Source organism: Phycodurus eques, chromosome 19 (assembly GCF_024500275.1).
Source record: "Phycodurus eques isolate BA_2022a chromosome 19, UOR_Pequ_1.1, whole genome shotgun sequence".
Taxonomy (NCBI): Eukaryota; Metazoa; Chordata; class Actinopteri; order Syngnathiformes; family Syngnathidae; genus Phycodurus; species Phycodurus eques.
The window spans coordinates 10,899,008-10,926,805 of NC_084543.1; the positions used below are offsets into that span (position 1 = coordinate 10,899,008).

Consider the following 27,798-nt stretch of genomic DNA (forward strand, 5'->3'; position numbering starts at 1 on the left):
AAAACTCAATTAAATTAGACTTTAAATTACATCTCATTTGAATAGTTGCATCTGGTGCGAATAGATCAAGTCCACCACACAGGTAAATAATCACTATCACAATCTCCTGTTTTACATTACACAATATATTATTAGATGGAATATTATTGTATTCCTCTATGCTGTGTCAAATTTCTCCACAGATACTGCCCTAAAATTAGAAACAGCGAAGCCTTTATAAAAAAAAAATTTAAAAAAAAAGCAACATTAGTCAAAAGGGACATATTCTACCCAAACAGCAGACTGCGAGGATTATTCACACACACAGAGATGAGGAAAAAGGCTGTGTTTGAGGGTTTACTGTCACAGCTCTTCATTCATGCTTAGCTATATAAGACAGTATCGTGAGTCAGATAAAGCTTTGTTCAATCAAACGAACAGGAAATTGTCACATACATCTTTGCCAATCTGTCTCTGGTTGAATCCTGTGCTGTGAAATACGATTGGAATAGATTAGCATGGCAATATCCACAATGTCGTCAACGGTGCAACGAAGAAGAAATGAAAACCCTGTGGGCAAAAGTATTGGGACACCTCTAGCCATTTAGCCTGTAATGATTCTCAACGATGTGCCGTGCATACAATTTCAACTGGTTTGCATTTCATTTTCACAAAGATTTGTACAGTACTTACACAAATGTATATTTGTTCATCTATCTATGCTCGTGACATATAGTGATAGGCAGAACAATTAAATGCTTCTGCACTAGATGGCAGAAGGTACAATTTACATGTGTATCCATCTGAAGACATTCATACAACAGAATAATAGTGCTCAACTAAACAAACCCAGATTTCACGTTGAGTAAGTCAGTTTATGAGTAGATTTAGACTAGATCTTCATTATTTCACGACTGTACACGTGGACAAAATTGTTGGCACACTTCTGTTAACAAAAGAAAAACCCACAATCGTCCCGAGGAACATTGTCCCCAGAAGCCTAGTGGCTTGTCAGAATACATTTCAGCAAATTCCAGGCTCAACAGTTTCAAGTTATTTCAGTGATGATTGTGGGGTTTTCCATTCTTCAGCAAACACTTTGACTATTCATCTGCGAGAGAAGCTGAAACATACGGTACACGTATGTTTCCTTCATATATTACGTTGCCTTCTCCCGACTGGCGCCCTTCAAACCAGATAAGTTTGGAGCACTTTGTTCATGGGCCAAAATACCCGTTGAGACATGCTTAAAGTCTCATCGTGAGTAACAGAAACCCTTTGATTGCAGTGATGACCTCAAAAACTAGGCCAATAAAATATTGAGTTAAGGGAACCGTCATTTTTACCCAGGCCTGATAGTCAATGGTTAATTTTAAGTATTTATTTATTTAGTCCGTTTTAAAAGTGACCATTGTGGGTTTCATTGACAGATGGGTACCAACAATTTTGTCCACATGTACAGTATATTTACGTTTTGTGACATTTTTATTTCTTGGTGTGACGTACCATTTTTAATGGAGAAAAATTAAATACAATAAAAAATAAGTCACACGTGTTAGTGTTTTAGACTCAGTAAAGATTTGGAAAAACTGACCTGCAGGATGTGAAAATGGAAAGTAGAATGCGGAGTTGCATTTACGAGCATTAATTGGTTCAGGAAATAACTGAAGACGTTTATCTATTTAAAAAAATTAGCCGTTTTGTGTAAAATAACCACCATCAATATTGCAGAGTATCAAGTACAGTGTACAAAACCAGCTTTCAAACGCAATATTTAGCCAGGTTTTTTCAAACGATAGCCTTGATATTTGCATAATTCTGATATTTCCCACTACCCCAAAGGCCCCAAAGAAACTAGCTGCTACCTGTCGTGCATGAAGACATTTTGCCCCGATAAAATCTGACAAGATTGAAAAAAGACTGACACAGTCTTGCAAAACGTCGAGTATTTGTTGTAGGTATACATAGATATTCTTGGTCTCGGTACCTTATTGGACTTGCTGAAATATTGTATTTATCATTATTAGGAAGCATAGTTAATTAGTAAAAGTGCAGAAAATGGCCGCCATTAACTACAATAGCATCTCCGAGCTACATCCCAAACTGTCTCACCCTGTAAGTAAAATAATGTTCTTTTGACAAAATTACTAAGTAACAGTTTTTTCGAGAAAGTGGTTTGGAATTTTTATTTCGAGCATGGTATGAAGTTGTTGTAAACTAACGTTGAAAGTTATCTGCTTTTTATGGTGGATTGCTATTCTCTTCACAATGTTGTATCCTTTCCAGAAAGTGGTTGGCATCATCATAGGAAAAAGTGATGTTAAGAGCTTCCCTGACAGAAAAAGTATGTATCCAATTTATTCTTTCATTAGAAAAACAGTACGCTCAAATTATGAAATAATTTGTGCTTTCGTGTCTTGTCCACTAGCGCTCTCTTCTGGAGACTAGTTATAGTATAGTTATAGTTTCTCATTTACTTTCTCCGTGTGAATTTCAGATGCTGGTGTGGACAGATACACTTTTGGCTTCACCGTAAAGGACTCTCCAGACTTCTTTATCAACGTGTCGGCCTGGGGAAATGATGGCTACATCAACGGGCTGTCCAACAGTTTCAATATCGGTGATGTTGGTAAGACTCCACCCCGCCCAAGATTTTTCCCTGACCATTTAACCTTTTGATATTGTTGCATACTTATATTATTATATCTACAGTCACTATTGACAATCCATTAGTGTCCACCAAAGATCCAGAAAGGGAGGAAAAATTCTGTCCTACAACACCAAGGTCATTACTACTCATGTTACATAGTTTACACACAATTGTTGTGTTACAATAGGGAGTCAAATGTCACAATTCTCTCTCTCTCTCTCTCTCTCTCAGTCCCTACAAGCTGATGCTGGCAGAAGCTCATTCCCAAGTGTGTCTGTGTGTCGACATGGACACCAGCGACAGCTTGCTGCCACTGATTCACATGCCAGTCAAGGAGTCTCGAGATTTCTACCCTCTGGGAGACGTTGTGGCCAACGGGCAGAGTCTGGACGGATCATTTATAAACATACTCGCTGCCGTGAAAGCAGTAGGTTTTTTACTTTTTGCAATTTGCATATAAATGCACCTTAATACACTTGTCAGCCACATTTTGTACACCTACATAATCTAATGGGAGCCTATTCAAGAGATTTAGCAGATAGTCTGCTATTACACAAATATCTTTCACCAACACTGTCAGAAGGGTATACCTTTACCAAGGCATATATTTTTGTGGTTGTAGATTTTAATGATGTAGTTGTACACTGCATCACAATAACAAAGGCATAACTGTACTGTACTGTAGGCTTGTTCATTTAGCTAGTTTTACTGGAAACACCATTCAGTATGCAGTTCTTAACAAGTGTTTACCAATATAGCCCTTTTGAAGTATCCCCAAGCATAAGTATGTTCGCCAGATATTTTTTTGATTCTACTTTTGTGTAGGATCATATTACATTCGACTGCTATACCTCATATTTTAACTATTTATGTTAACAAAAAAAACAGCATCAAAGCCTTTGGTGGAGCACGAACAATGAGGTTGTTCAACAACTTGGAACTCGACTAACACATTTAAAAATGTAAAGTTAATTATGGTCTAAACTGTACAAGAATCCAGAATCAAAACTGTATTTGGACAAAGAGAAGCAGAACATTTCTATTGTAACAGAAGTCATTTGTTATTAATACAATTGTCCTATCACTGAAACCCAGAACGTGTTCTATACATTTTACTATACAAAGGTTTATAGCCTCTTGTCATTGCATAGAGGTGGCAACGGGTGCAATCCTCACGTCTTAAAAATCATCACTTTTCAGTTAAGCCATTAACACTGCATCGTCAAAGAGAGTAAGCAGCTTTCAACACTTAAGATTGTTCTTTTTACAAATTATTGACCAGACATGTTGGGACTGACCACAAGTACAGATTTGTTAAAAAATAAAAATAAAGTGTAATTGCCCAAATTTGGACATAGGAGGTTTCAGCCCAACAGTGACGATATACTGTATGACGATTAGCTAACAACAAAATGTTTCTTTAAACATAACCCATACATCATTTAAAAGATTTATGATGGGATAAGTTTGATTCGTGGAACTGGTGATTTCTTTGTCTAATATACTCTACATATTAAATATACTGGTACTTGGGAAAATTCCATATATGAATATATATATTCATATATTGACAGGTTGAACAACCCCTGGAACGTGTTATGTTCATTACCATTATATTGTAGTTGACTTGTCCGCTGGTTTAAATTAACATAATTTCATCAGAGCTCAGAAAGAAGAACAAATATGTAATTAATTCATTCCTATTTAATGGCTAGCCATTTTCATTGCCAGATTGGAGAGATGAAACTTTTCAAGAAATCAGATGGACGCCAGGGACAGAGGCTGGAAGTGAAGCTTTTTGATGAGTTGGTCTCCTCATTCCCTCTCGTCTGGTGTGTGTCCCGCTTACAAGTGTTGTATTTTTGCCTCCTCCTTGTCAGTTTGATGTTGTTACGATCAGATTGACTTAGGTAAGATCAAGCTGAACATGCTGGCCTCTCCAGACTAACTTCCTGACCTCTGATTCATTCACAGTTGGGACAGAGAAGCCATTCAGCTTGTTCAGACTTCAGTGCCCAAAGGGACTGGTAGGAATGAATCTCTATTTGAATGTTATTACTGCCTGTCACGTCCCATCAACATTCCCTTAGTAAAGGCAAGCATAACTGTGGACACTTGAGATGAAACGCTCTGTTATTTTTTAGATGACTTACGCTTGTTTTGACTTGATTCCTCATTCCAAGTGATCTTTATAGCGGATACAAAGATTAACTTTGACAGATTCCGCAACGGAATGGCCGCAACAGTCAACTCCAAAACCATTATCACTGTCAATCCTGGTAAGCATGTCACCACATCGTTTCAGCAAAGCATAAAAGTTCACAATTAAACCAGAGAAATGTTGAAAAAGTTATGTGAGGGAACTAGTTCAGCAGCAATGTTGTTGAAGCTCAAGATGAGTCTTTGTTGCCGTACATGTCAATCATCATTTGTTGTCAGACACGCAAGAGGCCGGCCTGCTGTGCAGATATGCTAAAGAGATGTTGGAATCCGGTGCTCTGGAACAAGACAAGCCAGACGATGTGCCAGGTAACTTATCATAAAGACTTGATTGACTCTTGATATTATTATAAGAAAACCCTCTGTATTTTAATGTGAAATATACTGTAGCAGGATATTTGATACCCCATTGAGATACATTAGAATGTGTGGTTTAACAGTGCTTAAGATCTCAGAATGGATCAAAAACAAATATTTCGAATAAGGGTGGGTGATAAAATCTAAAAAAAAAATTCATAAAAAATCCAACTTGATTAGTGATTGATTTTTCTTCTTTGCCTATAAAGGAAGTACATGACAATTATATTATTCGAAACAAGTTATGCTTTTGTTTTACTTAAGTCGAAGAGTAACTTCTCACCCCCTCCAGCGCTCTCATAATCTTTTCTCATGTAGAATTGTAAAAGTAAGGCATGGCAACCTCAGCAAAATTTCCCAATATGTTAATAAAATTACTGCTAATACAACATATAAATGGGGACCATGTCTTTGGCGATGTTCAGCGTGATAAACTCTGCGGTTGCATTCCACTGGGCTCCTTGTCATACGAAAAATGTGAAAATTAACCCATTCCTCTTGTCTGTTCCATAGTGGAAAATGGAAATTTAAGTTGCTAGTTGAGTTTTTTGAAAAATAGTTGCTTTTGAGGACTTGGAAAATTTGCCAGGTTGGCAACGCTGATTGTGCTTTTGTAAACTAGCTCCTCTTTTATCACAGCTATGCTGTTAGTTGAAGCAGTGCACGTCAGCAGAAAACACGCTTTGAACTCAAGATGTGACTAAAAGAAAATTTGATTTAAAAAGAAAATGGTCCAGACTCACAAACTCAAATTAATCAATAAATTCTAATTTTACGATATAGATAGTGATGAAACTGTAATTTATATTTTATCCACTTTTGTATTCGAGTGCATGAGAAAAATATGCTGGAATAGAATGTGGTTTTCTTTTTTATGCTTTAAAATTGCCCTTGTGTTATGACCCTACATTGCCCAAATGAATGATGTTAACGATTGAGCAGTGGAGTCAATCACTGCAGTGTACACGGTTGGTCAGCTGAAGGAAAAAGGCCAGGAAATTGCGCAGGCTTCCTACGGCATTATATACAGCTTCTTCTCCAAGCTCGATCTGGATTCCAGTGTTTCTAAAGTCATCAAGACTCGCTGGTATGCTCACTCAGGCACACAGGATGTGGTACAAGTTAGAATAATGTTCCAGGTTTTTTTGTGTTTTTTTTGGTCCTGTGTCTCAGCGCCAAGTGTAAGTTCCAGGTGACTGAGGGCATGCAGTATTGCACCAACCAGTTGTGTCCAGGGAGGGGTCAAGTCTTTTCATCCACCACTGGCTTTGACCTGCTGGTTGACCTCACAGACCACACAGGCACCCTGCACGCCTGCACCCTCAGAAGCCCAGTGGCTGAGGCCTTGCTGGGCTGCAGTGTCAGTATTACATACCACACTGTTCCTCATTAAAATTTAGAGGTAAAACACACATTGTATCTTTTCCTTTTGCTGCAGACAGAGCAGTTTACTCATTTGACCGATAATGAACGAACAGCAATGAAGTGGAATTTTCTGTTGGAGAGATGCAAAATATATGTGAAGGTACAGTCGCCATTCCCTTTCCACCTCAAGGATTCAGTGCATGTTACAAATGGTGTTGGAAAACATTCCATTTTAGATCATCGCCTCCACGAGGACAAAGAGTGGAGTCCGTGCGGTGATCCTGGCCTGCTCACTGGCTGACCCGGGTGAGGTGAAGCAGCACATGTCAGTCCTGCTAAAGGAGGACTGAGGACCTCAACGCAAAACTCACAGTCTATTGTTCATCTGTTCCAAGCGTTACACAGAAGCTATAAGCATTATACAGAAGCAATGAGAGTTTGTGTTTATATAGTTCTTATTCTGTACACGCTGTTCTTAAAAACAGTTTTGTATTTGTCTGAGGTTTTCAACTGTTAACTCATCTACCTAAAATAAAGCTGCATTCATCAATGAAATCTGGTCTCTTAAATCATAACAGGACTCAATTCTAGTTATCAGCTAATAGTTAAGGAAGTCAATTGCAGACATTTTGACAGCATTCGGGCAATCTGCAAGGTGGTTAAAGGCTGGAACATTTATGAAATGGCTAAGGTATGATAAATCAACAGACGTGATATGCAAAAAGGCAAAGTCGGGCAGTAAAATCCAATTCCCATGTTGTTGTCAAGACAGCTTCTCAACATAAAATATGTAATTTACTATTTTCATAGTTACAGTATGTGTGTGTACTGTTAATTTTGAAACTAGTTTGGGGGGTGGGGGGAATGCTCAGGAGGCGGCAGCGCTGAACGCTGCCTCAGCGGAACTATGTCATTAGTATTTGTTGCTCAGGGGACTATTTAGAAAGACGTACAGGGTTATCCAGCACCAAACGCAAAGGTAATCAAAACAAACATTACTTTTCCAAGCCTGGATTTAAAGTAATTCCTTTTTGTTATGCAATGTTCCAGTTTTACTATATTGGGTTTTAAAATTGCAGATGTGATGTTCGAACCTATTTAACCTAGCTATGCTACGGCGCTAACGTTAGCTGCTGCTTGTATTAATGTTGTCATTTTGATGCTGACAGCGTGAGATTATCCTCGTGTTTTGTTGCATATGAAATATCAATTGACACGCAGTGGTGTACTGTACTCACTTTGACAGTGGAAGCCAGAAGTTAAGCATGAACGTGAATCAGGGGACTGTGGGCAGCGACCCGGTCATTTTGGCCACGGCCGGGTACGACCACACAGTCCGCTTTTGGCAGGCCCACAGCGGGATCTGCACGCGGACAGTCCAGCACCAGGACTCTGTATCCTTAAATTGGATGTGACACAGCTTATTTGCTTCTCTTTTTTATTTTGTTTCCAAGTTCCAAATCCATTTAAATGATTTTGCCCTGACACTTATGATTCTGCACCATGTTTTTTTGTATTTCATGATAAAGTTTAATGGGATGAGTCACTGGTGATGTAGTGGCTCACTTTGCTAACTTCCGTGCATGGAGCGTAGGCTCAGTGACTGAATCTGAGAAGTGAATGGTTACCTGTCTCTATATTAGCCCTGTCATTGACTGGTGACGAGTCCAGGTTGTAGGTGGGATAGGCTCCAGCTCCCCCATGACCCTAAACGATACGTCAATAAATGGATGTTGTGTGTGACCATGCTGCAATCAGAAGTTGTTCTTTGGTTATTTCTTTGACAGCTTTTGTTACCAGCAAGTGAATTCACTTGAAGTAACACCTGACAGGAGTATGATTGCTGCTGCAGGTTGGTTGCATCTAAAAATGCCTTACAAAGAGTGGTATGTACGTCTAGAACGAATCTTTGCCTTCCCCTTTAAGGTTATCAGCATATCCGCATGTATGATCTGAACTCCAACAATCCCAACCCAGTGATTAACTATGACGGCGTTAGCAAGAACATCACCTCTGTGGGCTTCCATGAAGACGGACGCTGGATGTACACGGGAGGAGAAGATTGCATGGCTCGTATATGGGACCTGAGGTACTCCATTGCCAGATAACTGGACTGTACAGGGGTCCTTGGAGTACGATGGAGTTCGGAATTTGTACGTCAGTTGGAAGGCGCTGTGTTTTTTCACTAACTTGTGCTAACACAGTAGTAAAGTCATAATAATAAAAAAAATATGTATGAAAATTCAAATACCAAGGAAGTTAAAACACATAATGTGTTAAACTGAACTCAATCTCACGCAGGTCACGAAATCTTCAGTGTCAGAGGATCTTCCAGGTGAATGCGCCAATCAACTGTGTGTGCCTGCATCCAAACCAGGTGGGACATTCTTGTTTACTACTAGTGTCAAACAGTGGTGGATGTGTATTGTCATCACTGATTTTGGTCAACTTCAAATGCATGATTTCAGGCAGAGCTAATAGTCGGAGACCAGAGCGGAGTGATTCATATTTGGGATCTGAAGACGGACCACAATGAGCAGCTCATTCCTGAGCCAGAGGTGTCGGTCAACGCAGTTCACATCGACCCCGATGCCAGTTACATGGCAGCAGTCAACAGCTCGGTTAGTTACTCAACATATTTCAGATTTATTTATATAGTTTTAAATCTCAGTTTTAGAATTTAATGATATTGATTTCCACAATTAAAATGTTATGTTACCAACAATAATGAACTAAATTAATCATGAAAAATTATACAACTATTCAGAATGACAAAAAGTAAACAGAAACAAAATTAATCAATTTAATAATAAAATTTTAAAAAAAAAATTCTTAAATTGAATAATTGTCAAAAAATACGAAAATCCAAATAAAAATAAACAATATTAATCAATCAAGTTTTGAAAACTAAAAAAAATAAACATGTAAAGGTCAAATGAGTATTTTGAAATATAAATTCTACTAAATAAACAAATTAATAATTTACATAAATTTAAAATATCAAATTAATATGTTGGCTGTGCGTGGAGCCTGTCATGTTTAGTTGACCAGATTGTATTGGAAATGAACAAAATTAGTGGGGCGCTAATTAATTATGATAGCAAGGTATAGTTTTGACAATTGTATGTTTCTAGTTTTGTGGGCTGTTAGTACCCTATATGCTTCCAGATTGACTGGAGTGCGCAAAGCAGGCGTGCTTGGATAAGTTGAATATGTTAGTAGCACACTTGACCTTTTTAGTTAATAAAACTCTTTTGTCCTCCTCTATAGGGTAACTGTTATGTATGGAACATGGCTGGAGGTATGGGAGATGAGGTGACACAGCTTATTCCCAAAACCAAGATCCCCGCACACAAACGCTACTCCCTTCGCTGCAAATTTAGCCCCGATTCCACGTGAGTCTCTTTCTTTGCCTCTTTGGCAATATACACCCATAACCTACCTAATGAAGTGTCCGTTGAGTGTAGCTGTTCCTGACAACGGTGTCGGTGTCATCTTCAGTCTGTTGGCCACCTGCTCGGCGGATCAGACCTGCAAGATTTGGAGGACGTCCAACTTTTCCCTGATGACTGAGCTGAGCATCAAAAGTAATAATCCTGGAGAGACATCGAGAGGCTGGATGTGGGACTGTGCCTTCTCTGGGGACTCGCAGTACATTGTCACGGGTCAGTACGCTCAAATGACATTTGAATGTTTGACCAAATGTCTGCATGTGGGTTTAGTCACAGATAATTGAGTTCAGCCTTTTTTTCTTATTTCAGTACAAATATACTATACTGAAATAAGAAAAAAATAAGGTTGCAATCGAATTTATGGCCACAAGTTCATTTCAGGAGTATTTTGAAAATCTTTGTTCACGCCAAATGAAAACACATTCCTCGGTTGTGGCAACATGTGCATTCCAAAGCAACAGATGGCGCTATAACCTCAAAAATGTTGGGCCAATTCACTAATCAGAACACTGAAGAAAGTCCATCCATCTATTTTCAAAAGCACCTCTGCTCATTAGGGTCATGGATGACCTGTTTTTTTTTTTTTACCAGTTAACTTTGGACGAGAGATGGGGTTCACCCCGAACTGGTCACAGGGCACATAAGCCCATTCACACTCAGTGACTCCTATAGACAATTTAGAGTCCTCAATTAACCTAACATGCATCTCCTTGGAATGAAACTCATGCCAGTGTGGGGAAAACATGCAAATTTAAAAAATCTAAATTATATGTAGTATAATCATGGAGTAAAAGTATCAACAACAAAAAACCCTCCAATGACGCACTGTAACATACAATAAACTGCGCTCTCATCGACAGAGAAAATGTTCACCTGGCTGTACATTCGAAACTGATACATATTTTATACAACACGTTTGACATACAGGTATAGTTTTTAAAAAAAAAATTAATTAGCAATTGCATTGTTTCTTAACAGCTTCCTCAGACAACTTGGCCCGTTTGTGGTGTGTGGAGACCGGCGAGATCAAAAGGGAGTACAGCGGCCACCAGAAGGCCGTGGTGTGTCTGGCCTTTAATGACAGTGTGTTGAGCTGAGTAGAGGTGGAGGAAGAGGATCATGATGATGATGATGATGATCAGGACTGTGTGACGGAGAAAGCAAGACTGCATAAAAAGGACTCCAATTCTAAATGGTATAAAATATACATCTTTGGGGGTTTTGATTCTTTTTCTCTGGCTCTTGAGAAAATTAAAACTTAACAATGGATCTCAGTTGTGTGCATGACATTTCATGATACACTTTAAAATTTTGGTTTTATATATAGAGGGTAGTAGTATTTATGTACTGCTACTCAATCACTGTAAATGAGGTATAAGTTCAAGTGCCTTTTTTATTTTGATAAACGTATTGATGGTAACTAAAGTTTCCCATTAGTTTAACAAATGTATGTTTTTTTTCTCATGTTTAATGAATTCATTTAATGTAATGAATTAATTTTAATTTTGTGACTTCAATGAATTTTAAGTCACATCCCAGAGTTGCGGTCTTTCAGTACTGTGTTATTAAGTTAATCCATAACAAAGTGGCAAGAACCCCAGTTTTTATTTTTTATTGAACAACAATGACATAACACTGGTTGCTGGTACATGTGGGGAGTGGGCGCCACCAGGAAGGAGTCTATGCATGTATACGGGGATTTTGCCGATCTCTTACCTCTCAAAAGTACTGACAGCATTGGCCCAATCTTGTTGACAGTACTTTAAAAAAAAAAAAAAGTTTCCCCTCCTTTTCTGAGATGATTGGTAAGGATTGAGTTACTCTGGTAGGTAGTAAAAGCACACAGAAACACAGATGTTGTTGGGAAAGCAGATGTCTATGCAGAAATAGACCAGCCTCTGTTTTCCCGGGCCTGAGAAGGACAGAAACAATAAGTTGTAAAATAACTACAAGTGCATTCAAATAGTGCATGTGTAGTTCTCAATTTAATATACAAAGTATACATTTGTTAACATTGAAGGAGAATGCAGCATGAAGATGCCAGTAATACCCAAGAGAGATTGATTAATTGGAGATTCTGCAATAGTTCCACAACCTTTGCACTGCTATTTTTTCCATCTTGTCATCTACTGTAGTATTAGAAAGGTCGTTACAGTCATTTAACACGGGGTTCCGTTCAGCCAGACATGTTCCTTGGTAACAGTTTTGTGTCAAACAATATCAGAAACCACTGGTCAGACTAAATTCAAATTCATATCTGTTCCTTCACAGGAATAGGTCGTATTACAACAGTATTAGTGTCATGTAAATGCTAGATGGCCGGAGTCTGTTCTGCGCCGCTTACCTTCAGCCCTCTTGGTCCAGTAGATGGGCCTATCCTGACAGAGAAGCTTCAGAGGCTCCTCCAAGGCAGAGACATCTACCTGACTAGCAGCCAGGACCCCCAAGAACTCTGTGTGCCTCTGGGTCTCGTTCGCAGACAGCTGGAACTGACTTTGCTGAAGACAAAAAAAAAGATACCACGATGCTACAACGGCTTATTAGAGCCACAGTAAACAAATAGTATGATGCAGTGCAGTTCTACATTATACTGTAAACTACAACCACAATAGCTACTGTATTTCTAATGACATTGTATCAGTAACTCATTAGATTATGCAGGTGGAGCTAAAATTACAGCATGTGAGCAGGTGGGCTCAAATTAATACAATTAAAAAATTATCTTTGGAATTTGTGAATTACTTCCAAGAGCCACTTTCATGGATTAACTAAGGTTATCTGGTTCATCTGAGCCAACATGACAGAAATGCAGCAAAATACTCAAGTGTATGTCTTTATGGCTGCTCAAATTGCCAAATGACAACTAACTGGAAGTCAGTCGGGCAGCATTTCACTCCAAAAGAAAAGTCTTAAATGCTAAAAAGCCCCCCACACACACTGAGGCCATTGTGTCTGCTCTAGTCTCCTGTAAGAAGAGCCCAGGCTGCAGGGATCACATATTCTGAGGAATCCAGCAGGAGAGAGACCTTAAAAGCATCTTCTTCTTCACTCTTGGATTCAGCAGAAAGGTAGTCATGCAGAACCTCACTATGAATGCAAAAGTATCAAGGACAACATTCCATGAATTTGTCAAGGGTTGGGTTAGAACTGTTAGTTTCCTGTGAGTAGTAATTCTTATCTCCACAAGACAGTTCTGCAATGCTTAGTCCCTTTTCTGCAAGGTATAGTTGGATGTGTTTGGTGTGGAAGAACCCATTTCAAACACCTTTGGGATGAACGAGAGCAGACATTGGGAGCAAGGTTCTTTAAGAAAAATCACTGCAAACTGGTAGAAAGACCGACTCTCTTATTTATAATTTATTTCACTTAAATTTTCTGAATTCTAATAAATTAGTCCATATAAGTCCATAAAGGACCATGCATGTCATACAGGTTTTCTGATATAGTAGCCTCCATTAATTATGAAATTACATTGAAACCCCCACACATAGCAGGGGTCATAAGATAGGGAATAACGAAGGCGGATAACAAAAATCCGCAAGTAATTGATGCCCCCACAAACAGATTTATAATTGCCCATAGACGACAAGATGGTGGAAAAGCACTACTCATGTCCACTGAAATGCCTTGTTACCTTGTTTACTGATGCTTGAAGTACAGAGTGCACGTTCTCGTAGTCGGATGTCTCCATGGTCCGCAGGAAGCAGCTCTCCTGGTGGACCGGCCGGTAACATATCAAGCCCTATAAAAAAAACAGGGTAGAAGTTGCTCAGACAATTTTCCTCAGATTGTATGCCCTTTATTGCTCTATTATGGACGTACATGTTTGATGTCAAAAAGCACTTTGGATGTTTGATTCACCCCTGTGGTCACAGAAAAGGTCACCAGGCCGTTCTGCTGGTCTACGGCTGCCAACTGATTGAGGAGCAGGACTCCAGACGGGTCTGGGCCGGTGAATCTCACAGCCTGTGTAGACTATCAGAGGTGATGATGATGAAGAGAGAGAGAGGTGGAGAGATCTGGTGAGCCGGGTGCATGTAAAACCTGCGAGTGTTGTTGAGGCACCCCGAGGTGTCCAGTAAAGCCCAGGGTCAGGAATACCAGGAGCAGGGAAGCTGAGAGGCTGACACAGAGGGCTTTTTTGGGGATGTGGTGGGAAGTCGAGGAGCCTCCGTTCTAAGGAAGCATGCACAGCGGAATCGCTGACACAGTTCACTAATAACAACCAAGTAAAGATGTGCTTACCATGCATCCTCCTCCTTCCAAAGTGCCCTCTGGAAGATTCCAACACTTCACCATCCTGTGTCCCATCATGGCTCCTCACTCAGTCTGCTCCTTTCGCCGCTGTCGGCAAGGATCTGTGCTTAATGACAAGTGCTTGTCCCAGATCCGAGTCACCTGGCTGCTTTCTCTCTCTTCATCCCCAGAGACCTCCCACTTCATTCCCCTCTACCCCTCCTCATCGATTCAATCAATCCTCGAATCACCTGAAGTCTTACCTAGGAGATTGTTTTCATGCCATTGACCTATAGGCAGAACGCATTACATTTTGGTGTGGATCCACAAATTGTTCGAGATAGGCTACGCCGAGTTCCTTCCTGCAATTATTTTGGACTCCGCACACACTTGGCAGTCTAACTCAGTCCAGACAATAGACAAAGGCATACAAGCAGCCACGGCATGGAAGGCATCTCTCATCATGGGAGAGGTGATATGGAATTATTGAGTACTTGTGACAGATGAAAGCACAAGATGACTTTACTAACACAGCACCCATCTAACATGAAGCAGCAAGGAGGCAATGTTAAGGTTGTTTTAATCATTATCAGCAGTGCATGTTGTGTGACCCCAGCATAAATATCTATTATTAGGAATATCCATCCATCCATCCATTTTCTGAGCCGCTTATCCTCACAAGGGTTGCGGGATTATTGTTAGGAAATTGTTAGCCTAACAGCATAATTGAGAATATTGTCACAATCGCAATAGGAAATACCAATGTGCGCGGTAAAACTTTTTTTTTTTTTTTTTTCTTTGTCTGTGCAGATTCTCAGTCATTCAGGCCATGGTAATCTGCAATGGTTGAATCAAGTAAAATGGACTCTTCTTGTCGAATTTGTTGTTCTTTCCGAAACCGTTCAAATATGACTTGGGCAACTATGCCATTAGGCTACCGAAATGCTCATGGCAGGTGCAGTTCACCTCTTGCTGTAACTGTTGCAAACATGACTCCATCTCACACTGAAACTCACTTCCTTCAGTTGCACAGTTAGTTGCCACCGCAAGGGGATTTCATCACAAAGAGCTCATTAAAGTACACATTTATCTCCCTCAGATTAACACTGTGTGATACTAGTCTGGATTCTTGACACTGGTACACTGAGACTGTTATATGATATTACAGTACTTCAAAAAAATACACTTCTTTGTAACTTTTGAAAACAAGCAAGCACAGGTTTAGCATACCATAGTGTGACGCAGTTGCTCCGAACGCTTTCACCAACATGTCTTTAAATATATGAGGATTTTATATTAAAATATGCTGTACTGTATATATATATATTTTAGTAAAGCAACTTTTACAAAAACTAATTATGATCCTTCATGATAATATATTTGATACACAGTAGGCTAGTTTTTTTGTTTTTGTTTGGACAAATCACATCCTTTTACTACCTTTTAATGAGAAGTTGCTGTCCATTTTGAGTAATTTATAAAGCTGACTGATGCTGAAAAACTGCTCCATGCTTTTGGTCACCTCTTGATCATTTTAACTCTCAATTAACAGGCTGCACCAACAAGTCTCCGTAGACAGTGATCTAATAAATCTGCTGTCAGAGTTCTGACTGACTTGGAGAAGAGATCATATTTCTCCTGTACTAGCTTTGCTCCAGTGACTTCCAGTAGAATTCAATAACTTTTTGTCTAAAACTTAGCTTCTGGCTTTCTTTAAATGCGATTTAATTTTAGAGTGAGGCACGAGCTTGTTTTCAACGGTACAAACAGCACATTTAAATGAATAATTCAGTATAAAATCTGCTTAGTTTAGATATAGTCTTTGTGTCCTTTTGTAACACCACAGAAGATAATGCTTGGTTGTGACATCACAAAGACGATAAATTATTAATACAATCGAGACAACTGGAAGACAATGGAATCTAGGTGACCCTATGAGCAAGTCCTTAGTCTCGTCCCTGCAGGGCCGGGAGCAGGTCCGCGATGCTCTCCACGTAATAATCCGGCACCATGCCCTGCCTCTCCGTGCAGCCGCTCTTCCGATTAGCCTCGGCGTCAGCCACCGTGCTGACACCGGTGAGGGTGAGGAGAGTCTTAAGGCCGCAGTTGGAACCCAGCATGATGTCCGTGTCAAGGCGGTCACCGACCATCAGGCAGCGGCCGGGCTGCACGTCAAAGTGGGAGGCAACGCAATCGAACATGAAGTGGTTGGGTTTGCCCACCGTTGCAGGCCTGCCGCTGGGCTGCTGTCTCGACGGCCTGCAGTAGACAGCCCGTACCTGGGGGAGGCAAGAAGAGGGTCATAAAATGAGGTGATGGACCTTGAAAAAAGAAATTAGGGGTGGGTGGTGTTTGCGCCTCGGCCTCCAGGGGGCAGTATAATAGTCATACATATTCAAATAAAGAAGAGTTTCACAAATAAGTGACCCAGCAAGCTATAGAAATAATATTTGTTTTTCACAGAGGTTAACGAATATAAGCCCGTGGGTATTATTATATTGTCTTTCTACACTTGGTGTTGCCAAGTTTGCGTTCAAATATCAATTGCTGAAAGCATTATAATATCGCCATGTAGATGCCATTTGTTAGCCCATCTATGGAATTTTGCATTGTGCGTTATAAAACTAGCAGACATTCAAAGTGATGTGGCTGTTTTAAATATACCACATATAATTCTCTTTTATTCATTATTAGTTTGACAGTAAACTTTAACTGGAAGCTTACTGTTGAGTTTCGAGTTGAGTTTTGTGCCACCATGTAGCGCTTGTACCTAAAATATTTGTTCACATATCAAAGCGAAAAAAAAAATGTCAGAGCGACATTTCGTAAAACTCAGGTCACTCGTTAAACAAGGTACCACTGTATGTAAATTGCAACCCACTAATAACCAGAGGTTCATGGTATTCTGGAAACTAATTTCTCAAGGCTTCTGACAAAATGACCTCATTGTTTAGGTTATAGCACCCCCTGCTGCTTTGGCGGACACATGACAGTCTATAATATGATTCTTAATTGCGCTTATAGCGCTTCACCTCATTAGCTTGAGCCGTCCCAGGTGACTTTTTGAGAGAGAGACTTTTTGATGCTTTCCACCCTGGACTGGTTTCCAGGCAAGCGCAGTTTATTGCGAACATACACATGCACATACAAACAACCGATCAGAACTCCAGATAATTTTGAGTCTTCAATAAACTTAACAGGCTTGTGTTTTTGAATGTGGAAAGAAGTACACGCAGAAACCCCATGTGAGCACAGGGAGAACATACCAACTCCACACAGGAAGGCCGGAACTGAGACTTGGACCATGAACCTCAGATGTGTGAGGCAACTGTTCTAACCACTAATGCCCAGTGTGGCATCCTTTTGCTCCATTCAGTTGGTGCTTTCAACGTGACAGTTGGTTCACAAATGATTCCCAAAGTGTGATACATGTACTACAAGTGGTATTCAAGCTTCCTCTAGTGGTTCGTGAATGAATCATTGCCTGAGTACAGTTTAGTTGTATTTCGCTTTCAAGCTCAATACAATTTAAATTTTTCATGTTATCTTCTGTTTTCAAATATTTATTTATGTACACATTTTAGTGAACTTTAATGTGCATTATATTTTAAATGAAATGACGAACCCCCTCTGAAGCACAGTGTTTACAATAACAAATAATACTTTTTAGGAATAAAACGTCTGTCTCGTTTTTGGTGAAGACTTGCGCCTACTACACGAGTGAATTTTAACATTGGTCAATATGGTGGTACTTGGAGAGCAAAGTATTTTTTATTTTTTTTTCAGGTGGCACTTGGAGTAAAAAGTTGAGAGAGCTGGCATAGATAATTGGGAGTGGGACTGAATGAAACTAACGTGAATGAGGTGTGGGCCGATATTTCAGTCGACCTACTTTAATTTTTGTAGGTACTGCATTATGACAAATGCAACCCGACCCAAGATGCAAGCAGCGTTCTTCCTACCTGGGACGGCCGTGCCCCCCTCCAGAGGCAGCCTGGTGTCTCTGTTGGTGCCCACAAACAAACAGTTCGTCCGGGTGAGGTACTGCATGGCTCTGTTCAGCTTCATGTAGCTGAAATGCTCATCAAACCCGACCAGCACCGCCTTGACCTCAGGATCCAGAGGCACGGTGGCCCAGTCGGTCTGCTTGCCGAAGGACGTGGTCCGGTCCCAGTCCGGTCTGCTGGATGCCGACCGCCTCCAGCTCCTGCTTCATGGCGTTGCTGCCGATCAGGTACACTTGGCCCTGCAGCTTGCACACAGTCTTCAGGTACATGGCGGAGCAGTACGCGGTCCCAAACACCTCGTCCTCGGTCGCGTTGAAGCCCAGTGTGGACATTTTATCCACGTACATCTTCCTCGTCTTGGTGCTGTTGTTGGTCACGAAGAAGACTTTCTTCCCGTGTTCCTTGAGCAAATTGATGACTTGAGGGGCACCGGGGATGGCCTGTTCCCCCCTCCAGATCACCCCGTCGCAGTCAAACAGGACGCTGTCCACAGAGTCCAGCAGTTGCTTGGCTACTTCGCCGCTAAGTCGCACGCATTTCGACCCGGCCATGAGGAGACAAGTGGAGCCCAAGAGTTAAAAATAAACACGCTATTTCAATTTGTGCTTCGCGCAAACGACGGCAGTTTGCTCTCCCTACAGGAAAATGAAAACAACCCTGGGTTACAACTACAAAGCAAGTTAGAACACGTCAACGAGTCCCACTTATTGGAATTCAAAAGAAAAAGTGTATCATGCAATACTTTTATAAAAGCTGACCTGTTAGTGAGCGTTGTCGTAACACAGCAATTACTTTACTTCCGCACCGGCTTAAAGACACAGGACCCCCCCCCCCCCCCCCAAAGAAGGACCGCCCACTTCCGGTTATGCGTCACTTTTCAAGCCTGCCTACAATTTCCCTTTTGAAATGACTTTTTATACTGTTTTAATATTTGACGTTCCTAACTTAGGTAATATCGAAATGAATATTGGAAAGTCCTGTAGTTTTTAAATTAGCTGTCATTTAACAATCTAATAATAATAAAAAAGTGCACTTAAGTCATAAGTCTGAGTCCAAATACTTTGTAACTACAATTTTCATATTAAATATACTGCTATCCAGTGAACCCCATGATATGCAGTGATTGCATTAACTAGCATTCAAATCCTCATTATCCCCCATTTGCATTTCAGTTCAGAGGCACCATAGCGTTTAAGTGGTTATGCACAGTTCTCCATCGCAGTTCTTCAGGCAGCCTTCTAAAGTTCAATTATTATTTATGGAGGCATTGAACATATTTTAAGTGATAAAATAGTTCATCTGAATAGTGACAAATGTGAAAAAAACTGCAGTTGAATATATATTATTCAGAATTTTAGTACTCTATTTTGTGTGTTGTGGCAACATCATTGTATGTAAATAACTCAATAGAAAATAATTCTCACTACGAATAAATCAAATTTAGTTGTTCAAAAAAACAAAATAACTGAGGGACACTCATCCAAGTCTGTCAATATATTAGAAAAATGTTTTATATAGAAATCCCCTCACAGATTACACAGAACCTCCTAAAAAAAAAAAAAATATTAGTAGAGTAAACATTTTTTCAATGATGTAGCAGTAACAAAGGAATGCAGAGTGCATGTGTTCTTCCTTAGTTAGGGAACTTTTCCAAGCCATAACAGTGTGCGGGTGACTTAATTTCCCCGGAACCCGTAGTTGATTTGAAGACGTAAACAGCACAGAGACATTCTCCTAAGTGTCTTTTTTCCCAACCGGCTCTCGAGGAAAAAATATCTCTCCCAAATTTCGGAGGAACCCTCGGCTGTAGTAGTTTCTTTTAGAGTTGTGAGGCGCCGTGCTACAGAAATGGTCGGCTGCGGAAGTTGGGTGGCAGTGCTGACAAACGTAGCCTCGACTTTTGTACCACTCATTGGAGGTCTGATTGATGAGCACTAAAAAGAAAAGGAAGAGGGCATAACTGGCTAGCAGGCAGAAGACAAAGACTACGAAGCCCAGCATAAGGACGATTCGAGGGAAGGTCAGGAACAGATGCTATAAAGGAAAAAGAGGGAAAACATTTCAATGTGACTTATTTTAGATTACAGCAACGTGTAATTTCTTCAGTGTTGTCCCATCAAAAAATATAATAAAATATTTTTAAAATGTGATGGATGTATTCACTTTTGTGAGAGTGCATATTATTTTTTTCGAGCATTTTACTCCAGTTAAGAACTCAAAACAGCAGTTTTGACTCTTACCTGTGTGACAAATAGCGGGTCGGTTGGCTGTTGCTGGCCGTACTCATCAATGTAGACGGCCCTCAGGAGCCCTGAAAGCAGCACGGCTTCAAGCAGCATATCGCCAGTCAGGATGGCGATGTCGCCCGCCATTGCAGACAAGCTGAACAAGTAAAGCAGGAAGTAACGCGTGTTGAGGGCACCGATGCAGTTGTTCACCCAGACGCAGTGGTGGTCGAAACGTTGAATGCACCTGTCGCACACCCCTGAAATACAAATTCTGTTTATAGTGAACACTTCCTACAATTTTAAATCTTAATACAAGGGTCCTCGGTTTACGATGGTTAACAATATTCCTCATCTGTGTCATTTGATACAGTCGTCCACTACAATCCATTTAGATAATTAAAAAAAAGTTGCTTTTTAGGACAAATATTGTTAGAAAATTAAAATGTGACTGATCAAGATTAATTCATTATAAAGCCTCATTAATTAGCTGTATTATTTTTAATCGAGTCCCGTCCCCAATAAATATACAATAATTTTTATCTTTACAGATGCTCCAAATATGATTGCTGCTCTGGAGGCGGTAATTGATATTGTAAAGGAAATTACAGCTACCTACTTGGACCCCCTCTTATCTATTTCCTGAAAAGGAATAACGGACGAACTGTGCGTGTAAATTGGGCGTGGGTCTCTCTCTCTCTCTCTCTCTCTCTCTCTCTCTCTCTCTCTCTCTCTCTCTCTCTCTATGAGAGTGGAGGCCACATTTTGAGAAAATATGGCATGTCAGTTGTTCTGCTATTGCTAAACAAAAGATTTCTCAATGCCAGAGGCAATGAACATAGGTATGGGTACAAACAATCAGAAATGATAAGATCCAAATGCAGTCTTTGTGAAGGTAGAGAAAGGAACTCCAAGTACAACAATAAACTCATGGAGTCGAGAATATCTGGAACAACAGAAACAAAGAACTCACTACAGTGCTTGGAGCGGGCAGGTTTGATAAGATGACATGTTGGGCAAGAGATGCCCGGGTGAAACAGCCTCCTGTCGTATGGATACATGTTTAAAAGGCCAGAGAGTTTCTTCTTTGTCACAGTGCCTGTCAGATAGTATCAAAAGAAGAACAGGTTGAGAGTGAAACAGACAAGACACACACATGATACAGGTTTTTCATTTACAGCCAAAAAGATACCAGGATCTCTCTTGATGCAAAGGTAGTAGAAAAGAGTCTTGATGGCAAGCAGGACGTAAGGCACAGACAGCCTGGTCAGAGAGATGCCCATTTCTCTGCAGTAACCAAAAACCTCATAGGTGAACTCTGCATACACAACGCCCTCCAAAAAGATGTGCAGATAGATGAACATGTTGCTCCTACGGTGACAAGAAATTGGCACATTAGAATATTGAATATTGAGAGCAGTGAAAATAGAATATTGAGATGTGATTATTGATCACAACAAGGGTGTCCAACTTGTTTTGGGGGCATGTCTTAGGGTACATACCTTGGTTCAAAAGTTACGGTTTGGTTCACATCGGGCACAGTAAGGGAATAAAATGCAAAACTACTTGTGTTTTGTGTTAAGAGGAACAGATTCAACAACAGCTTGAATATTTTCTTTAAAGGAAAGTGAGACGTCAATAGCTTGTCTTCTTTTTAGGAAATGAAGGATGCAGACAAATGCTGTGTAAACACCGATGGAAGTTGTGTTTGTATCATGCGTCCGTGAGCTAGAAGCTGAACTGCACTGTGTTTGTTTACACAGTAGACGTGTTGCGAGGACATGAGGCAGTTCCACTTCTTGTCCCTTAACGAATATGTTATGTATGGGATCCCTAATAATCATACACAACACACACACACAAATCGTATGGCATAATTGCCCCTGCATTTGGTTATCATCATTTTCATGACAACTAGAAAAATTGTGACAAGCTTTCGCAGGCCACGTTCAATGATGCAGATGGAGGGTCAGATCTGGCACCTGCCCATTACAATATCAAAAAGTTCTGCCTTTCTATTCCATCATGCATTATTATTTTTGTAAAGAAGGGTTGCTTTTTCATAGGGTTTCTTTTATGTACAAGTATAAAGTGAATCCTTGTGCAAACGTAGTGTACAATACCTTTGATGAAACAATCTGTGCAAGGTTCCCTGGAACAACCGCTGGAGCCATTTTGGAGTAATTGGTGCAACTACCTGTGAGGGAGAAACACAAGTACATCTCACCGGGCATGCTCATTTACCTTTTACTCCAGCAGCGCCCTCCAGAGTCAGTTAATGGAAATATCACTAAATACTCCACATGGCTTACCGTTGATATTGTGTTGAGGAGAATAGTGAATGGATTATTTTGCTGTTGCCCCGAATATCTGCAGACTAAAACGATGCACGTCAGCACCACCACCACGTAAATAGCAAACAGAGTGAGGAAATCCATATCTCACGGGACTACTTTCAGGGAAAAAAACAACAGGTGTTCGCGGTGCAAACTCACCGCGACGCCAGTGCTATCGCCACTATCAAATGTTCGCAGTCATTTGTTCAAAGGTGGAGCAAAACGTATGACAAAAGTGAAATGCCCGTCACATTGAAACTAGTCAGGTGGACAGGTTAACGTTCGGAAGCTCGCATTAGCAAGGTACAGTACACGTTATCCGTACCGCCTGGACTCATAGGTCATCCCCTTCATTTCTTCTCAAAACTTGAACTTAAAATTATCACACTTTAACATAGTTGCTAAGGTTTTGTGGCGAGCGACGCGGTTATCCGCTTCACTTTTACGCTACAACAGCTATTTCCTGTAAACAATGCTACTTCCTTAGCACCAATGTGGCTAAATCCAAAGCTAACTGCGGTGGGTGGGACTAAACCTTCATGAACAGACTGATACAGTTTGGAAATGACAACTAAGCTTAAAGCTACTTCTTGACAAGTATGAATTTAATGTTTTGTGTAAACAACAATAATGTCATATTTAAAATTGTATTGTTATTGTCATGTATAAAATGTTTAAATGCTTAACATAGTAAAAAAAAGAAAAAGAAAGCGTGATAACGTCAACGTAACACAACAAATAAAATGTATTTTCGTGTTTGATCCTATTTCCCATGAATTGAAGTAAGCTGTACGATGTTGTATGCAAAAAAAACCCTTACAAACTCATGTTTTAGTGATGTTGTTTAAAGTCTGTTGTGAATCATACAGTTATACAATACAATAACAGAGTCCATACACCAAGCACATGTGACTCATCATTCATAATAATAATAATAATCTTAGAAAATATAAAAATGAAAATAAGATGTGTAAAATACAGCAAAGTTGTGCAATACGCAAGAATCAACATGATGGACTAAATAAAATAAAAGTCATTGTAACCAAACCAATTATAAGAAATTAGCTTGTTTAAAGAAGTGTGTTATGTACCACTGCGAATGAGATCCAATACAGAGTTGTTTGCAATGTACAATGCTCAATTAGCGTCATGATTGAAACTATCAGGGAGGTATTAATTGAACACTATGCTTATTACTTTGGCTGCAGTTTTAGTATGTAATTTCTTGACTGTCAGCCTACTCTATGCATGACATGATTTTTTTTTTAAATCATCAGAATAATGGACTAAAAATTTCTTTTCTCACATCTCTGTCACTGACATCAACTGAGAAAAAAAGCCAGGAGGGCATCACAAGACACCATCTGGATCTGGTTGCTGACTGGGCCCAGGACTCATATTGCAGCTCACGTTGCGGAAAAGTAGAGTGTTGTCCAGGAGCTATTGATCCTGTTGAAAGAGGTATGGGATGCATGTTTTAGGTGCCACTTTGCATTTGACCTTTTGCTTGTAGAAATGGCTCACCTATTTACCAGTACTAATATTGTTGATCTCACATGTGCTTTTTGATGACTTCTTCATCAAGACTGAGGTCATTTAATAATACTGAATAGCCTATAAAGTGACAGTCATTAGTCTGTCTTGGAAGTAGGATTAAATGCATCCAAAATGATAAAGCCTTTCTGTCTAATTATTAAGTTTCTTGGTAGCCTATTGGTTGTTCTGTATTGTGTTTTCGTCTCTTTTGTGTTATTTTTAACAACATTTTATTATACTTATCAAAGTCTCTCAATGGGGAAATTCAACTCCTACTCTGCTGTGTATTTGTGTTGCACACCATAAAGAGAACCAGATCACACACATGTGCACATGCAAGTCGAGATGTCAGAGTGAATGGGACAAAAGTACGCTTCAGCTAGAGTAGTTGCCTTGCTCAAGGGCACCTCAACAGTAGTCTGGAAGCAGACTAGAATCTGTTTCAACAATGTAGCAACATGTACCACTCCACTACCCGTGCACATACTTCATATTTCATCTAAGAAAGCCCAAACCAAGCTGTTTAAAAGCAATAAATGACAGATCTGACCTAAAGGTTTTTGTTTGCTAGATAGCTTAATACATTTGAAGGTTCTGTCAACCCAAAAACATCATTCACAAAACGTTGAAACCATTATTGTGCAGGGTTTGAAATTGCCTGTATTGTCTGCTTAATGTTAGTTTCCTTTTTCAAGACAGATTCAAATAAGGCGAGAACTATGGAATGAAATGACATCATGAATGAATTGGACTTGTTAGACGAGATTCAACATCAACATGGTTGCCAGTGGTGTCGTAACACTCGAGACCTAGTCTTGGTCTCAAGACCGGTATCGGACCAAGCAAAAAAATTGTCAACCCACTACCTGTGCTCCATACAAAGGCATGGAAACTGATACAAAGAAAAACTAACTTAGAGTGGATCATGACAAAATCCTTTGACTTTAGTAGTAAGAGTATTAATATCCAGCCAGAGATGATGAGCATGCGTTTCTACTATGAAGTTATGTGGCTAGGTGGAGGATGGGCTACAGATTCAACACATAATCTGTCTAATCCTGCAGCCCTTAATTTTAAATGGGCCCTGCTGCTTCTCAATGGACTGAGCATTTAAGCGTGCACACATACAGAACACGGCGTGGACTAACAGAATTCCAGGCTGACGTTCCAATTAGCCCTCATGATCAGGCTTCCTTACAACAGCCCAGAGTGATTCTGGGCCAGGAGCAGTTCCTCTGAGAGCCAGCTAGCCAAAAGAAGAGGAGGCGGAAAAAGACACATTGGTGTATTTATAGAAAAATGAGGCCTCACAATACCCTTTTTGGAGAGTGAATTATTAAGGAACTGAAGTACACGTGTCCCAGTTTTCTGATTAACACTGTGCGAGCAGCCTGGCCCTGGGATGAATCAGGGATGAGATGCTGGACCAACTCCTTGACAAACTCACCGAGAGACGGCTTGCTTTTCATGCACTCCCAGCCTTCATTCATTTGGATTTTGTAATCCTATTTGTGGGACTTCATAGATCAGGGTGAATTTATTTATTTTTTTGTCCACATTTACCTGGGAAGACCCACTGGATCTGTAGAGGGTCAAGATGAAGAAGTTTTTGCAAAACAAAAAAGGCAGATCCTCATTGCGTCAGAACAAACGGAGCTCTCGGTGTCAATCCAAAGATTTCTGTGAGTGTTTGGTTGTGTTTTCTTTGTATTATGTAGTCAAAAAATAGCAGCCCTATGTTTGCGATTCTGTATGTCACACTGGGTCAGAACTATCACATGACTTAATTGACATTTGAGTGTTTCCAATTGTAACTTTTGTGTGCTTATTAATTGCCACTATAGTTTGTAGTTATATTAAGATACTTGCAGCAAAGACTTGAATGCGTGCTGAGGGAAACGTTTGTCTGCCAGGGTAATTAAGGTCCCGATCTCTGTGAGGACTCAATTTAATTGGGTCCTATGCAGTTTGTGAACCAGGTCAGAGACCGCTGGTGTATGTCATGGTTCAGGGTGGAGAAATCCACTCAGTAGTGCGACTTAGGCAATAGTAGGAGAAAGAAGAGACTGCATTCTCTCCAGCAGTGGATTATTTGATGGACAGTTTTTGTGCAGTGTTATTTGATTTGAATGCATCCGTGACATTAGGTAAGACTTATTTTGCATCTTTTGCTTCCTTTTTTTTCTTACCCCAAAGTGAAATCAAGATTACAACATTGGGAACTATTGGATTATGAAAATTCCCAGGGCATTTCCTCCTTCAAATAAAAATAAATCTAATAACACACTTTTTCCCCTCCAGTCCTCAGCATGCCGACATCCAACCAGGGCTGGCCCGAGGAGTTTGGATTCCAGCTTTGTGGGAATGGACCAAGCTACATTCTGTCTGTGGAGGAAGGAAGCAGTGCCCAACTGGCCGGCCTGCAGGCTGGAGACCAAGTGTTGGAAATTGAAGGCCACAACGTGTCAACGCTGGGTCCGCAAGCTGTCGTTGCCATCGCCCAGACTCAGAAGAACATACCTCCTAGCATTGGAGTGGTGTCTCGCATACAGCAGGTTTGATATACAGCTAATACTTTTTAGAAGATTTTTGCTCTTTTCTTTGTCACCGTATTGTGTATTTCTGGTTTATAGATGGACATCATACCTGGTCCTGATGGCCGTTTCGGCTTCACCATTGTGGGAGACTGCCCCTTGCTGGTGGAGGACTGCTCACCCTGCTCCCCAGCCGGCCGTGCCGGTTTGAGGGCTGGCGACTGCGTCATGGAGGTCAACGGCATCCCCGTCAGGCAGCACGAGACGGCCGCAGCGCTCATCAAGTCCTCCCAGGGGAGAACGCTACGCTTGGGCGTGCTGGGCCTCGGTGCGAGGCAGAAACGCAGCGTCAGCATGGAGGATAGTCAGATCGGAGGGCAAGGCGCAAGAATGGACCGCAGATACAAGGCTATGGAGTTCAACAGGAATGTAGGTGTCTTGCCAGAATATTTACTCTCATAACTAAAAGGGCACCCTAGCCAAGGTAAAATGATACCGATTTGGATCATTATTATCTCGCCATCAGGTTGAGCAGATTTTGGGCGACGAGCCCAACGTTAAAGACAGACTCTTCAGTGTGTTGAAACAATACGCCACAGAGAAGAATGTCGACTGGTTGGCATCGGTCTTGCCTGAAATCCTTATCACTGATGACCATCGACAGCTCATCTCCAGCATTAGGTGAGAGGCTTCCGCTCATGTTGCATCTAAAAAGCTTAATACATAAACTACATGAAGGGAACAGGTTAACATTAACAACAGCAGATCGGAAGAGTTATTCAATCTGAAAAATACCTAAAATATTTCCTTCCATTTAGAGCAGGTAGTAATCTAGGGTAGGTTGAGGGTGAGGGTAAGGGTATGTGCTTTTCATGCACTTCTCCATAATGTCCATTTTGTT

General features: G+C 40.5%; 6 protein-coding genes across 11 annotated transcripts in view; 3 read left to right on the forward strand and 3 right to left on the reverse strand.

Moving 5' to 3' along the window:
* Positions 1-1,882: 1,882 nt before the first annotated feature.
* Positions 1,883-7,028, forward strand: meiob (meiosis specific with OB-fold). Of its 2 annotated transcripts, none has more exons than XM_061706328.1 (13): positions 1,883-2,094; positions 2,266-2,323; positions 2,477-2,608; positions 2,692-2,764; positions 2,861-3,056; positions 4,361-4,461; positions 4,604-4,656; positions 4,813-4,908; positions 5,069-5,158; positions 6,149-6,293; positions 6,380-6,566; positions 6,645-6,731; positions 6,808-7,028. In XM_061706328.1, exons 1-13 carry the CDS (start codon positions 2,038-2,040, stop codon positions 6,919-6,921), a joined length of 1,389 nt encoding a protein of 462 aa, XP_061562312.1. In that variant the 5' UTR covers positions 1,883-2,037; the 3' UTR covers positions 6,922-7,028. The 2 variants fall into 2 exon arrangements, with proteins under 2 accessions (XP_061562312.1, XP_061562313.1); XM_061706329.1 differs by having other exon boundaries at positions 6,167-6,293.
* Positions 7,029-7,505: 477 nt separating this feature from the next.
* Positions 7,506-13,947, forward strand: mlst8 (MTOR associated protein, LST8 homolog (S. cerevisiae)). The gene is made up of 10 exons (XM_061706615.1): positions 7,506-7,550; positions 7,818-7,965; positions 8,372-8,423; positions 8,498-8,660; positions 8,873-8,948; positions 9,040-9,192; positions 9,842-9,966; positions 10,073-10,236; positions 11,002-13,091; positions 13,899-13,947. Exons 2-9 carry the CDS (start codon positions 7,837-7,839, stop codon positions 11,118-11,120), a joined length of 981 nt encoding a protein of 326 aa, XP_061562599.1. The 5' UTR covers positions 7,506-7,550; positions 7,818-7,836; the 3' UTR covers positions 11,121-13,091; positions 13,899-13,947.
* On the reverse strand, positions 11,564-14,361 carry bricd5 (BRICHOS domain containing 5). The gene is made up of 6 exons (XM_061706618.1): positions 14,269-14,361; positions 14,068-14,199; positions 13,846-13,998; positions 13,658-13,765; positions 12,368-12,521; positions 11,564-11,935 (listed from the first exon to the last, which is right to left on the reverse strand). The coding sequence occupies exons 1-6, from the start codon at positions 14,335-14,337 to the stop codon at positions 11,841-11,843; spliced, it is 711 nt and encodes a 236-aa protein (XP_061562602.1). The 5' UTR covers positions 14,338-14,361; the 3' UTR covers positions 11,564-11,840.
* Positions 14,362-14,468: 107 nt separating this feature from the next.
* Positions 14,469-19,082, reverse strand: pgp (phosphoglycolate phosphatase). The gene is given in 4 exon segments (XM_061706616.1): positions 14,469-16,487; positions 16,489-16,538; positions 18,222-18,414; positions 18,416-19,082. Coding segments are annotated over 4 exon segments (927 nt in total). The 5' UTR covers positions 18,818-19,082; the 3' UTR covers positions 14,469-16,205.
* A 217-nt stretch (positions 19,083-19,299) lies between these two features.
* zdhhc4 (zinc finger DHHC-type palmitoyltransferase 4) lies at positions 19,300-23,325 on the reverse strand. 4 transcript variants are annotated; one of them, XM_061706100.1, is made up of 7 exons: positions 23,153-23,325; positions 22,804-22,868; positions 22,615-22,688; positions 21,684-21,862; positions 21,465-21,590; positions 20,507-20,751; positions 19,300-20,300 (listed from the first exon to the last, which is right to left on the reverse strand). In XM_061706100.1, exons 1-7 carry the CDS (start codon positions 23,163-23,165, stop codon positions 20,001-20,003), a joined length of 1,002 nt encoding a protein of 333 aa, XP_061562084.1. In that variant the 5' UTR covers positions 23,166-23,325; the 3' UTR covers positions 19,300-20,000. The 4 variants fall into 4 exon arrangements, with proteins under 4 accessions (XP_061562084.1, XP_061562086.1, XP_061562083.1 ...); XM_061706102.1 differs by having other exon boundaries at positions 22,987-23,325; XM_061706099.1 differs by having other exon boundaries at positions 19,300-20,200; positions 22,804-23,325.
* Positions 23,326-24,136: 811 nt separating this feature from the next.
* The window catches only part of grid2ipb (glutamate receptor, ionotropic, delta 2 (Grid2) interacting protein, b), a 28,412-nt gene continuing 24,750 nt past the window's right edge, over positions 24,137-27,798 (forward strand). For both annotated transcript variants that reach the window (XM_061663903.1, XM_061663904.1), the window contains exons 1-4: positions 24,137-24,288; positions 26,665-26,918; positions 26,997-27,326; positions 27,424-27,578. In XM_061663903.1, the coding sequence (XP_061519887.1) occupies positions 26,673-26,918; positions 26,997-27,326; positions 27,424-27,578 (731 nt within the window). In that variant the 5' untranslated portion in view covers positions 24,137-24,288; positions 26,665-26,672. The remainder of the gene's footprint in view (positions 24,289-26,664; positions 26,919-26,996; positions 27,327-27,423; positions 27,579-27,798) is intronic.